The sequence below is a fragment of the Pieris napi genome, chromosome 14 (genome assembly GCF_905475465.1).
Source record: "Pieris napi chromosome 14, ilPieNapi1.2, whole genome shotgun sequence".
Lineage (NCBI taxonomy): Eukaryota > Metazoa > Arthropoda > Insecta > Lepidoptera > Pieridae > Pieris > Pieris napi.
Window position 1 is genome coordinate 101,901 of NC_062247.1, and position 13,724 is coordinate 115,624.

Consider the following 13,724-nt stretch of genomic DNA (forward strand, 5'->3'; position numbering starts at 1 on the left):
TATTTGTCTGCTATAATGCCCTGCCCGTGGAACTTTACGCATACCCCACTATTCAGTGCTATTCTTGTTGCCGATTTGGTCATACTAAGTCTAATTGTAACTCTCGGCCCCGCTGTTACAAGTGTGGCCAAGGCCATACAGGGGACACATGCAACATACAAGATGATGCCGCGACTTGCTGCCTATGTTCTGGTCTACACTTTGCTACAAACAGAAAGTGTCCAGAATATGAACGGCAGACTAAAATTAAATTGTATATGGCTCAGAGATGTGTATCTTATGCAGAAGCAAATAAAGTGTATGATCCAGTTTCTAAATCTTTTGCTGATATGGTTAAGTTTTCAAACATCCAGAATACTCCTAATTCTCCTGTCCCACATGTATCGCCTTCCTCTCCCTCGATTCCGTCGTATAGTAGATCTTATAAGAAAACAATATTTGCTAAACCAACATCCCCCAAACTAAAACGACTGGGGTATAACAAAACAGAACACTTCAATTTGATAAAGGACTACGACGCTCCAGCTCCTTCTAACGGGGTCGCTTTAATAAACAGTAACGTTAACAATAATGACATAATCTCTGATTTAATCCAACTTTTGACTGAAATTAAATCTAATCCTAACTCTGACAACAACGTAACCGAACAACGCCGCCAAATGATTGCTTCCTTAACTCAATTAAAATCCTCTTATGCGCCACGAACGCGAACAAATAATCCAGTGGAATTGCAGAAGCGCTATCTGCAATAAAAATGATTTAATCCATTTGCATAATAAATTTGAACCATTTGTCTCAACTCTATCGGAAACATGGCTTCGCCCGGAATTGACTTTTCGAATTCCAGGTTATGTTATTCTCCGACAGGACAGACCTGACGGCTATGGCGGTGTTGCCATAGTCATTAAAAATAATCTCCCCTATTCCTTATTTCCACTTCCCTCATTCGGAGATGACTTATCAGTCATTGCTGCTATTGTAAATAAAATTTGTATAGTGTCTATTTATTTTTCTCGTCCTAATGTAAATATTTTTTCTCATCTTAATCAACTGTTTTCCATCCTTCCAAGGCCATTCTTAGTCCTAGGTGATTTTAATTGCCAACATCAATCCTGGGGAAGCACTTCTTCCAACTATTATGGAGATCAATTATTAGATATTATAGATTCTCATTGTATCTGTATTTTAAACACTGGGCTGCCAACCCGTGTTACTGGTCCAAGTGAAGGTGCAAGTGCGCCTGATCTATCTTTATGTTCACCTGATTTAGCTTCAACTTTGGACTGGCACCCTCTTGCATCTTCGTATGGTAGTGACCACTTTCCACTTGTAATTACTTTTCCTTCAAACAAACCTACCAAAACCACTCGCTCTCCTCGTTTTAAATACAGATTAAACAACGCTGATTGGGAATTATTCAACCAACGAGTAGAGCAGAAAACTAGTATTTATTCTCAAGAAGGTGATCAGATCTCTGCCGAAATTCTTTCTCAGGTTTTGATTGAAGCTGCCGATGAATCTTTTTGCACTAAAACTAAGTTCCGATCGCAAATTCCTTCGCCTCCCTGGTGGGATCATGAATGTACAGCTGCAATAAAAACAAGAAAACAGGCTGAAAAAAATTACTGTGAGGAGATGTCAGAAGAAAATTTCGAGTTATATTTAGAATCTGCCCGTAGTGCTAAAAAATTGTTTAAGAAAAAGAGATATGATGGTTGGCAATCATTTTGTGCCTCCATTAGCCCAGACGTCAGCCCGTCAGAGGTCTGGCGTAATATTCGTAGATTTAGATCTGCATATAATAATTCTCCCTCTTCTAAATTACCGCTAACCCTAGCTGATCAGTTCATGGATCACCTTGCACCCCCTTCTGTACCGGAACAGGCATTTCCTCCATTATCTATTCCTGCTTACATTTCCGATGACCAAACTGGATTAAACGCTCCATTCTCTTTGATCGAACTTAAAGGTGTACTCAATAACGTAAAAGATTCTACTCCAGGAGAAGATGGGATTCCATATTCTTTTTTGAAAAACCTTTCGGACCGTGTGCTGATGCTGTACTTAAATATTATAAATTCTATTATGATTTCTGGGTGCATTCCCAAGTCTTGGATCACTCAATCTATTATCCCTATTTTAAAAGACAATAAACCAGCCGATGATCCTTCTTCTTACAGACCTATTGTCCTTTCTTCTGTTTTAATGAAAACAGCAGAACACCTAGTTAAAATCCGTTTAGAATGGTTTTTAGAGAGTAAAAATTTATTAGCAACGTCACAATTCGGTTTTAGGAAAAGTAGAAGCACAATGGATAGCTTAGGTATATTCACTACGGACATAAGATTAGCTTTTTCAAACAACGAGTCGATAGTAGCTACTTTCTTAGATATAAGCTCAGCTTATGACAATGTTCTTATATCGGTTCTTAGGGGAAAATTGCTTTACTTAGATGTACCTCCGATTCTGTCAAACTTTATTATCAATATGCTCAGAGAAAGATACATTAATTTATTTATCGAAGATGTCAAACTATCGCGGACTGTGTGGAAAGGATTACCACAGGGTTCTGTGCTCAGTCCTTTGCTCTACAACATCTACACATATGATTTAGAAACATCATTGCAGGCATCAGCAAACGTATTACAATATGCAGACGATCTTCTTATATACAAATCGGGAAAATCGATTGAAAATAATTGCCAAGCTCTAACATCTTCCCTTTCATTTTTAAAATCATGGCTTAATTCGAATGGTTTAGACTTATCTGTATCCAAGAGTAGGGTTGTGTTGTTTTCCAGAATGCGTAGGCCTCCCCCGGTCCATGTAAAGTTCAATAGTGTTTTGATTCCCTCGACTAATGACGTCAAATTCTTAGGAGTAATTCTAGATTCCAAGCTTACCGGTGTACCCCATTGTGAATATGTAACTGCAAGATGTGAACGTAATTTGAATATTCTTAGATGCTTATCGGGCATCTGGTGGGGAGCGCATTCACACTCCTTAAAACTGATTTACAACGCCATAATCAGAAGTGTAATGGATTACGGTACTTTTCTGTTGGAACCAGGAAATATTTCTGTTTTTAAAAAAATGGATAGTATTCAGGCTAAAGCAATGAGAATAGTCCTAGGAGCTATGAAGTCAAGTCCAATCAACTGTATGAGAGTCGAGTGTGTAGAGCCTCCATTAAGCTTACGACGGCAATTTCTGTCTGATAAATTCCTATTCCGTTGTATCCAATTCAGTAACCATATCCTAACACCTAAACTGACTTGCCTGGCATCTTTAATCCCCAATTGTAGTTATTGGAAAAACAAACGCCCACCATGTTTGGTTGAAAGTTACAGAAGATTTACTTATTTTGAGGCTCCTACTCACCAAGCGACTTCTAATCCATTGTTCAAATATAGTTATGATTCCCTTGTAATCTCTCCTGATATACATACTAGCACAGGTCTTGTGAAAATTGAGCAAAACCAAAAGTTAACATTTAACTATATTGTTGACACCAAGTGGCCACAATGGCATCGAATATTTACAGATGCATCTAAGCATTGCAAAGATAGCTGTGTAGGTGTTGGTGTACTGCACTCTAATTACAATATTGTTCAAAAAACTAAACTCCCTCCTGAATCCTCCGTGTTCACTGGCGAATGTATTGGCCTTGTTAAAGCCATAGAATACATCCTTCTACTAAAACTTCAAAAAACTGTAATTTTTACAGATTCACTAAGTTCTTTGAATGCCTTAGCCCGGTTCCCATTTGGATCACATTATCAATTCCCTGTCATTTCCGAAATTAGAAACCTGCTATTAAAATGTATAAAAGAAAACTATTCCGTATCGTTTGCATGGGTTCCTGGTCACTGTGGAATATCTGGAAACGAGAAAGCCGATCGTTTAGCCAATGAGGCGGTGGAGAGTGGAGATGTAGACATTTTTAGAAACTATGCGCATGACTTGATGTCTCTTTCAGGGATTTATCTCAGGAATTCCTGGACTGAATCCTGGTCTCAAGATAGTTCAAAAGGTCGCCATTATCGTACTATTCAACCTTCTATACCCAGTAAGCCCTGGTTTTGGAGACTGAGATTCGGTAAAAAAGTTACAACAGTACTGTCTCGTATGCGACTGGGACACGTCTGCACCCCAGCTCATCTTACTAAGTTAAATATTAATGAGAGCCCTACGTGCGATTGCGGATATGATGTAGGTGATTTAAATCACATCATATTTGTTTGTCCTCGACGCGACCGGTCGGCTCTTCTCGAAGGTCTCATTTCCCTTCCAATTCCTTTCCCTTCATCCATATCATGTTTACTTTCAACATTGGACCCATATGTATACAAACTTTTAGCAGCTTTTATCTTAAGTAATAATATAAAAATTTAGACAATATGAACGTAAATATATGTAAATATGTTTTCTTACACTCCTTTTTTATGTAGATTTATAAGAATTGATCTTTTATTTTATAGATTCATTATTTTCTATTCCTAAATTCCTTTCCAGACGATAATTTTATGTTTTTACCCGTTTCCCTGTTTTTGACCCTGGGCCACAATGCACAAACCGTGCGGGCCAATAAAAAAAAAAAAAAAAAAAAAAAAACTTATATCAGAGCACTTTTATACAATTTTGAAATAGAAATAATATTCTTTTATTGTTTGAAATGATTGACTATTCACACTCATTGTTCATTCATCTGATTGAACAAGAACTGAACGCATCACTATTACTTTAAATATGGCAACATTATTTTACAAAGTGACATTAGCTACCGTCAGTTGGCTTCGTCTAATTAAAAATACGACTATAGCTTAGTGCATTTTAATACGGGTTGCAGACCAAGAGCTAAGCTAAGTTAGTTTAGCTTAGCTCGCATAGCTGACGCAGTTTTCCATACTTGTGTGCAGACCGCAAACTATGCGAACTAAGCTATGTGAGCTAACTAAAATATGCGAAGCTAATTTAGTTGTGTATGCCGATGCGCAGCTACACGAGCTAAGCTAAGCCCCTCCCGCTACCCCGCACACCATTTGCACATCCTTCGCCACACTGACTGAGCTTTGGCTTAGCTGTTGGTGTGCACGCTATTTATTTCTAGCTTAGCTTAGCCTAGCTTGCTTGGCATAGCTTAGTTTAGCCTTGGCATAGCTTAGTTTTCGGTCTGCAACCGGCTTAAATATCGATTACAATGCCAAAAGTTGTAAAAAGTTCGGCTCGAGAAAAGATATTAAAGGTGAAAGAGTTCTGTGAAGCGGAACATAAGAATCAAGGTGTTTTAATACCACTAAACAATGTTCGGAAGAGAATTGCCGCCATAACAGGTACTTTTTAGAGTTGCCATTTAATATTTTTTTGCTGTATTGATGGGACTTTTATGATATAAATTCGTTTTTGCGACAAAATTGAACAAATACATAACGTGATGAAACTAGGTAACTAAAATTAAAACATATATTACATAAGCATTATAAACTTAAAGTTATTATTATTTTTAATTGTTCATAATTTAATTGCAGGTGTGTCAGAGAAAACTGTAACAAGAATTACAAACGAAGGTATAACAGCGGTGTGTACTTCGAAAAAAATTGTAACCCAACAATTATGCAATAAAACTCTGAATAAAAAATTGTATTGCTTTTCTTTACCCTATTTTCTCATCTTTTCCCTGTAAGTAGGTAGAATACCGCTAATATATATAAGTAAATAAAAATATACTTTTTACATAACAGAAATATTGTTTCATCGAAGTATGCAGAAAATAATATTACTTGATAAATTACATCTGCTAAATGTAAATAAAATAGGTAAATTTTTTACTCATAAATGGCAACATTACGTCATGCGATTGCAGCGCCGCGTCTGGGGGACTTCTTTCATGAAAAGGACTGTACTATAAAATCTGTCTTGTCAACAGATTGCCGCGGAGCAGAAAGAAAAAAAATCTGGGCTCACGCAATGGCCTTAAAGGATCCCGGTGTAGCTCTCCATAACCCTTAAACGAGAAATTTTTAAAGCAAAATCGGGACATATTCTCAGAATTGGTGAAAAGCTCGCGAAATTGCCCTCAGGAACTCGAACCTTTTGGTCATTGGCGAAGGCAACTCAGGGAAACTTTTGTCAGCCCTCTTTACCATCCTTGCGAAAGGAGGACGACTCGATGGCTCACTCGGCGAAAGAGAAAGCAGAGCTCCTTTGCTCTCTCTTTGCATCTAACTCCACGCTCAATGACTCAGGGACCTTACCGCCTACTATTCCGCATTGCGGGTTTTCTAAGCCTGAAGTTCGATTCGAACAGATTGGTGTGCGAAAGGCTTTAATCTCCCTTGATACCCACAAGTCGAGTGGTCCTGACGGCCTTCCCTCGATCGTTCTTAAGACTAATTGTGCTTCTGAGCCGACTCCGGTGCTTACACGGCTCTTTCGACTCTCGTACTCCTCGGGCGTGGTTCCAAGCTCATGGACTCACTGACAAGCTCACTGCCCATGTTCATTCCATTCCCAAAAAAGGCGACCGTTCTGAACCATCCAGCTACAGACCTATCGCAATCACTTCTTTATTTTCCAAGGTAATGGAGTCTATCATCAATAGGCAGCTCTTGCGATATCTGGAGGAGCACCAGCTAATTAGTGATCGTTGATGTAACGTCAAATATAGCCGATCGGCGATCTTTGCCTTTCCCATTAGGGATAAATTAATATAATCATTAGTGATGTAACTCATGTAACAGAAGTGTCTTAGCGGAACAGAAGTGTCTTAGAGAAACGGAAACAGATGTCAAAAGTCAATTTCAGCAGAAACGGAAGTGTAAATAATATGAAAAAAAAAAAAAAAGGGTGCGTGTACTTATGTACGCGCGTTAGAAGTTATACTTCTTTGGCATTATTAGAAATAGATTTTGATTGCATGCAAATAATTAATTACAATTAAATAATCAAAGACTGGAAAAGGAGTCATTATAGTCAATAAAGTTCAGTTTACATTTGAAAAATTTAATAAATAAATATTTATAATTATTCTCTTACAAAATAAAATAAGAGAATATTAATTTAAGCTCTGTCCATGCAAAACTTAAACAAATTTATAATTCATATTATAAAATTTTTAACACATTTATATTAATATAATTATATAAATGTGTTAATAATATAATTTGTAGCACATGCTACAGACCTGGATAGCAACTTTCTTTTATTCTATTTAGAGATAGAGATAATTTAAATATAATACCGGTGTCTTCCTTGTAGGTTTCTTTGGAGTTGTTTGGGGATTCTTGTTGATCAGTTCGACATGATTTTCTTTAACCTTTCTTTAATCCTACAAAATAATGAAATTGTTAAGTTATGTTGTCACTGTTGTGCACACCTTTGTTTGGCTTTTTTAGTATTCAAGTTATGTCAAAACTGATTTATTACCTTGTCATTGTTGGCTTTATTTGCTTTTGGGATAGCAATTGTTTCCAAAATGATTTTATTTGTAATATCCTGAAATATATAAATAACATATATTAATTTAAGTGTCATGGTGAGTGGTTCGCACTCAGGTATTAAGGTGTATTATACCCACTGTCCATTATAAGTGGGAATGGGCTCACTTCTGGCTGGACAGAGTTTCGGTACTACAAGAGCAACATGGATGTTTTGAGGTATTACAATATCTCTAACTACCCTGTAGGGGAATAAAGTATGTGCCTATGCTTGAGAGGTTGAGCCTTGAACATCACCATCATATTTATAATTAACATTCCTACCTCGACACCATCACAATCAAATTCATTGAAATCTACTTCAAACCGTTGCGGTATCATGTCTGCCATATCCATTGTGTCAGGAGAAGGTGATGGTGGCTTTGTTCCACCTCTAGTTTTTGATGTTTCACGGCGATAAGATGACAACTCTTTTTTTTTATTCAATTTAGTGCACTTCCACTGAAATTGTTTTTTGTCTCTTGTCCTTATATTTGCTAGATTAAATCTGAAAAATTACATGTTTTGATTAAATAATGTAATCATTTTTTTGAGATGCAGGTACTTATTAAAATGTTTACTTCTCTGTAATATCGCTCCAAGCCTTCATTTTCTCCTTATTAGTATTCATGCTTAAATCTTTGTTCTCAATTATTGATATATAGGGTCGTAGAATATTTCTAAAAAGTTGCTGTAACAAACGCAATAAACAAAAGCAATGAATAATGGTTCATGTTTCAGTTTTAATCAACAATAATACTCGATAATACATACGGATAGTTAACCTCAATTGTATTAAAGCACTCAGGAAGGTTGGCACAGTTTTTTCACAAATATTTTATCATATTAATTAGTATTGATTTAGATATTCAATTTAAATCACTTCTGATTATAATTCAGACGCACATATAAAATTCGCACTTGTATAATGAAAATAACTAGATACATAGATAATCTTTTATTTTAAACAATAATTCAAAGTTCAAACTCCTATATTTGTTTAAAAGGTAAATGTCAATGTCAGATGTCAATTGTCATGGATATTCAAAATTCTTGTTAAGCTGCTAAGCTAAGAAATAGAATATGCGTGAAGTTAGCTTATATTCTATTTCTTTTGTAGATTGCGCACGCTATAATCACACTCCGAATTTTGTGTCATAGGTGCGCGCGCATCGTAAAATTTCACTCTCATCAAATTTTCATAACGCGCCTAAAGAAGTATAACTTCAAAAACTAATTTACAAATATATTTCTTTATTAAGTATCAAATACACCAAATCTAGAATAGATATAATATTAGAAATCTACTATAGAAAACAATATTGCAAGTTGCAACTTTGCAACAACATATTATGCTCACTGGCGACGCTGCTGGGGCGTACCGACAAATATTAGCGCACTAATGGCAAAAGATTAAGGTATTTGTATGAATTTAATTTCAACCACACAAGAGGATCTTCATTTAAAGACAATCGCTTTTCTTTTTTGTACTCCTGAAAATGTGAAACTTCCGATTGTATCTCCGTTATATAAGTAGCGGTAACAGAAGCAGAAACATTAAATAGCGTTACTTTACCTCGGACACAGTTGACAGTATTTTCTCTATAAATTTGATACTGTGATTGTATTATCTGTATTCTGTGCTGTGGTTCTACAATCTACATGTCTACAGTCTATACTATTCTGTGGTACTTCGTAGCATTTACTCTGTGCAACTAAGTCTGATAATTTTCGACAGGAGAACGCAATTCAATTTTATATATTTTAATTGAATATCAAATTAACTCCGGGTTTAAAATGACTTCCGTTGTACGAGCGGGGCATCTAGCACCGTATTTTAAAGCTTCATCTAGTGTGATTTCCAATGGGCTCAAACCTGTGTCGGCCGTCGCCACTCCTGTAGACAAGCTGGTCTCGCAATCCCTGCCTTACACCTCGACAGTGCAGTCACTCCACGGCTCGTTACCAATTCAGGGCTTGAAAGTTAGACAAAGTACACAATGTAAGAGCAAGCGCAAGATGATTTAGTTATTAGGATTTTGTTACATAACATGTCATGGTGTTACTTCTTACAGCACCAACTCAAGTCCGATATGCACACTCGGATGTTGCAATTCCCGATTTCTCTGCGTACCGTCGCAAGGACACCCTGGACCCAACTGTTAAAGCTGAGGAACATACAGATGGCCGTAGTTCCTTTACATACCTCATTGCTGGCGGTAAGTTTACAGTAATTATTTAACAGAATCAACTACTCATTAACACTAATAGATTTTAATTTTTTTTTAGATATGTTTTATTTTTTTAAAGACCTGTATGCTTATTAAATTTTATAGCAAACAAACAATCCAAATTGGCACTATGAATTTTCATATAGCGGAAGACATATGAATTTTCATATAGATTTTTGAGCCTTAATTTATAGTAGTATATAATAACTGTTTTCAATTTTACCAAGAAACTTCGTTTTTTATGAGAAAATAATCATAATTTATACATTCTCATTAGATAAACAAGCATGAGCTTATTCAACTAAGTGTAAATTATTGTACAATTCAGCGTAAAAGAGGAAAATGAAAACTAAATCACATATGGAGGAATTATATCAATATTTCATATTAATGACTGAATTTAGTTATTTATAATGATAACCTTTAATAATGTTATTAATAAAATACCATTTATTCATATTACATTCATTACAAACATTACATACATTCTCAAAAGTAGAACGGACAAGAAGTGCCGATAAACTCTTTTACCAAATAAGGCCCGAAAATAAAGAGAATATAGCAAGGCTTATTTTGCACAATTGTAGTTGATAATTTTATTGAGTTTTGACTTTATTATGATAATTTAATAAATTAAATGAACATTATTATCTGTGCAGCGGGCAGTATGGCGGGCGCCTACGCCGCCAAGTCGGTGGTGACGCAGTTCGTGTCGTCGATGGCGGCCGCCGCCGACGTGTTGGCGCTGGCCAAGATCGAGATCAAGCTCGCGGAGATCCCCGAGGGAAAGTCGGTGACGTTTAAGTGGCGCGGGAAGCCTCTGTTCATTCGTCACCGGACAGCCAAGGAGATCGCCGTCGAGAAGGCGGTGCCTCTGGATGTGCTGCGCGACCCGCAGCCCGACGACGCGCGCGCGCAGCAGCCCGAGTGGCTCGTCGTACTCGGCGTGTGCACGCACTTGGGCTGCGTGCCGATCGCCAACGCCGGGGACTTCGGCGGCTACTACTGCCCCTGCCACGGGTCGCATTACGACGCGTCGGGCCGCATCCGCAAAGGGCCCGCGCCGCTCAACCTCGAGGTGCCGCCGCACACCTTCGGCGAGGACGGCATCCTGGTGGTCGGCTGAGCCGGGCTTCTCCTCCTAACTCGATACTTATTTATTTAAGCCCTATGTGTTATTGTATAGAAACGATTGATCGATAAATATAAAACCTATTTAAATCTATTGTTTCCTTTTTGCACGCGGGGACGCGAAGTTGATTGCGAAGTGCCGGCCTTGCCAAGGATCTTTTGAGGAAGCTTAGCGATACCGTATGTTTGAAAAATTGTGGCGGCACTCGTTCATATGTCATCTATCTGACTTAATTTAGACTAGCTATCAGGATATACTTTGGGCCTAAAGTCCTAACTAATAACTAGCAGTGAAGATAACCATGAAATTAGTGAGCCACTGCTGTATTTTTCAAGTACACAGACATGCGCTCTCTTCTCATGTATAAATTGTACTTAGATAATTCCGACAAGAAAAAATTAGCGTCATTAGATTTTCATTCATGCCCCTTGTATCACTTAATTCCCTGTTAAGGCCAATTCAACAAAGAAACTGTACTTTTCACAACTAATTCAAAACAATATTTTCGATTTACCACTTAAGCCTCTTGCCCCCGTTTGGGCTGTGTTTAGAGTAAGTTCAGTTGTGTGATACAGCCGCTAGACGGCGTTGGAGAAACTAATGTATTGGATGGTATAAGAGATTTTTGTGCTCAGGCAAGTTGAGACTTAAGTATGATAATTGTCTGTACGTATGTATATTCAAACTCAAAATATCTTTATTCATATAGGTAAACAAGTGTACACTTATGAACTGCAAAAAGAAGTTAAATTAATTGTAAATTTACATTTACTACCAGTTCGCAAGTCAAGGGCGTAGAGCGGGTAAGAAGAACTGGCAAGAAACTCTCCGCCACTCTTTAATCGCCAAGTTTTGACTCATACAAATTGTTTGAACTGGAGCGAATCAATCCCAAGGATAAGGATCATTTAAGTATTCGTCAAATCTATAAAAAGCTTTATCGATTAATTTACGTTTAACGAGGGCTTTGAATTTATTTAGTGATAATTCTCTAATTTCCCTTGGAATTTGTTGTAAAAACGAATACAATTTCCATATAAGGAGTGGTTTATCTTCTGAAGCCTGGTTGGTCGTACACTGAAATTAGTTCTATTTCGCGTCTTATAATGGTGAAAGTCACCATTTGTTTTAAAATCGTTTATATTTTTTTGGACATACAACAAGGCTTCAAGAATATATTGACCAGATAGTGTCATAATATTTAATTCCTTAAACTTATACCGTACCGACTCCCTCGGAGAAACACAACAAATACCCCGAACAGCCCGCTTCTGCAGCACAAATAGCTTATTAAATCAATAAAGGAATTTAAAATGACTATTGACATACCCCATATATCTTTCCGTTTTTTTAAATTAATAAGTTAAAAAGTTGAGTTCGAATAAGTGCAATCGGTGCCGTTAATATCATATCATTCCTTTTTACACAACACCATTTAATTGACAATTTATTAAGTTAATACATTAGATTACGATAAATAATCTGGAGCTTGCTCCCATTTTAGTGAACAAGGAATTTAAAAAGAAACAACTAAATATCTACGACCTATCCTATCTAGAAAGTGTTACCTCGGATCGATGAAACGGTTCACAACAATGACGTTTAAAGATCACGATTTGAAGAATAAAAAAATAAAAGCTATTTTAAATTGATTTAATATATTCATTCTGTTATAACATCTAATCTCATAATAATTCTAAATACACTATATTACAATCTTAAGGTTTCGAGACGAGATCCATCCGGCGTCTGCGGGCCACCGTTCGGCTCGACGAGTCGGGCGATCTTTGCGAGGGTGCTCCTCGGCCAGACGAAGTTTTTAATAGTAGAATTGAAATAAAACAGTCCGTTTTCGCAAACACTAGATGGATTTCATCACAAGACCGACTCCGCGGCGGCTCCGTTCTCTTCTCTCGGTTTAATAAATAACAGTTTAAAGATAAATTTTTCCAAGAACTATAGTTTTGTGGCGAGACAGCTCAACGCGAGACATACCGACGAGTATTTTACACATATTTTCCATCAAACTTACGGCTAAAGCGAATAATTTTCTTTAATATATACATATGTTAAATTTCGCTCTCGGAACAGACGATCGAACGAATCGAGGGCGGAGGCGAGGTCGATCTCTCGAAGACGAAGAAGGGTTCACAGGAACGAAGAGGACGATCGCTCGTGTCAAGTTGAGTGAATATTAAAAAGCGTAAAAGCGTAAACGGAAGATCAAACGTAAATTCAGATTCGGTTTAAACTTCATGAGGTGAAATAAAAAGCTAACGAGCGACCGAATCACGGGTCGTCGAGGGGGGTCCGGGGGTAATAATATGGCACGGCATCAGGTCGTCGTCGGGACGCGCTTCGGGAGGTCAAATAGTTCTATCGGGAAATGTGCGTCTCGCTCGTCACCGGTCGCTAGCGGTCGGCGGCGGGGTAGAGGGGCGTCAGGTCCAGCGTGAGGTGCCGCAGAGCGCGGTCTCGCTCCGCCGAGCGACAGGCGCGGGACGACTTGATGATCTGCAGCACCAGCGCCTTGCAGTCCAGGCACACGGCCATCGGCACGCCGCGCAGCCTCTCGGCGGCGGGAAGACTGGCGGGCCCCTCGACGCTGCGCGTCATGGCGCCGCCGTCCCACCACCCGAGAGCCGAGCCGCCCCGCGACCCCGGCGCCGACCCGCCGCCCTCCGACCCGCCGCCTTCCGACCCCGCCGTCCGCCTCGCGGCGGCCGGACTGCTCGGCGCGCTGCCCACGCTGTTCTCCACGCTGCCGCCCTGCAAATTTAAGAGAGGTTTCGTACGCGGGATACTCGACTCGTCCCGGAAGAGCGACGATCGGCGATGAAGGTTCGACCGAAAGCGACCCCGCTCGTCGAAATAACGGAATACTCA

At 38.5% G+C, this 13,724-nt stretch overlaps 2 protein-coding genes across 6 annotated transcripts in view; one reads left to right on the forward strand and one right to left on the reverse strand.

Annotated features, from left to right (window-relative positions):
- Positions 1–9,153: 9,153 nt before the first annotated feature.
- On the forward strand, positions 9,154–10,927 carry LOC125056099 (cytochrome b-c1 complex subunit Rieske, mitochondrial). Its single transcript, XM_047659036.1, has 3 exons — positions 9,154–9,477; positions 9,551–9,694; positions 10,366–10,927. Exons 1-3 carry the CDS (start codon positions 9,273–9,275, stop codon positions 10,830–10,832), a joined length of 816 nt encoding a protein of 271 aa, XP_047514992.1. The 5' UTR covers positions 9,154–9,272; the 3' UTR covers positions 10,833–10,927.
- Positions 10,928–12,476: 1,549 nt separating this feature from the next.
- The window catches only part of LOC125055846 (protein spire), a 30,696-nt gene continuing 29,448 nt past the window's right edge, over positions 12,477–13,724 (reverse strand). For all 5 annotated transcript variants that reach the window (XM_047658487.1, XM_047658492.1, XM_047658490.1 and 2 more), the window contains one exon: positions 12,477–13,607. In XM_047658487.1, the coding sequence (XP_047514443.1) occupies positions 13,251–13,607 (357 nt within the window). In that variant the 3' untranslated portion in view covers positions 12,477–13,250. The remainder of the gene's footprint in view (positions 13,608–13,724) is intronic.

Coding starts and splice junctions, on each gene's coding strand:
- LOC125056099 (XM_047659036.1), top strand. CDS start 9,273: ATGACTTCCGTTGTACGAGCGGGGCATCTAGCACCGTATTTTAAAGCT. Junction 9,478..9,550: donor AGTTAGACAAAGTACACAAT/GTAAGAGCAAGC, acceptor TACTTCTTACAG/CACCAACTCAAGTCCGATAT. Junction 9,695..10,365: donor TACATACCTCATTGCTGGCG/GTAAGTTTACAG, acceptor TTATCTGTGCAG/CGGGCAGTATGGCGGGCGCC.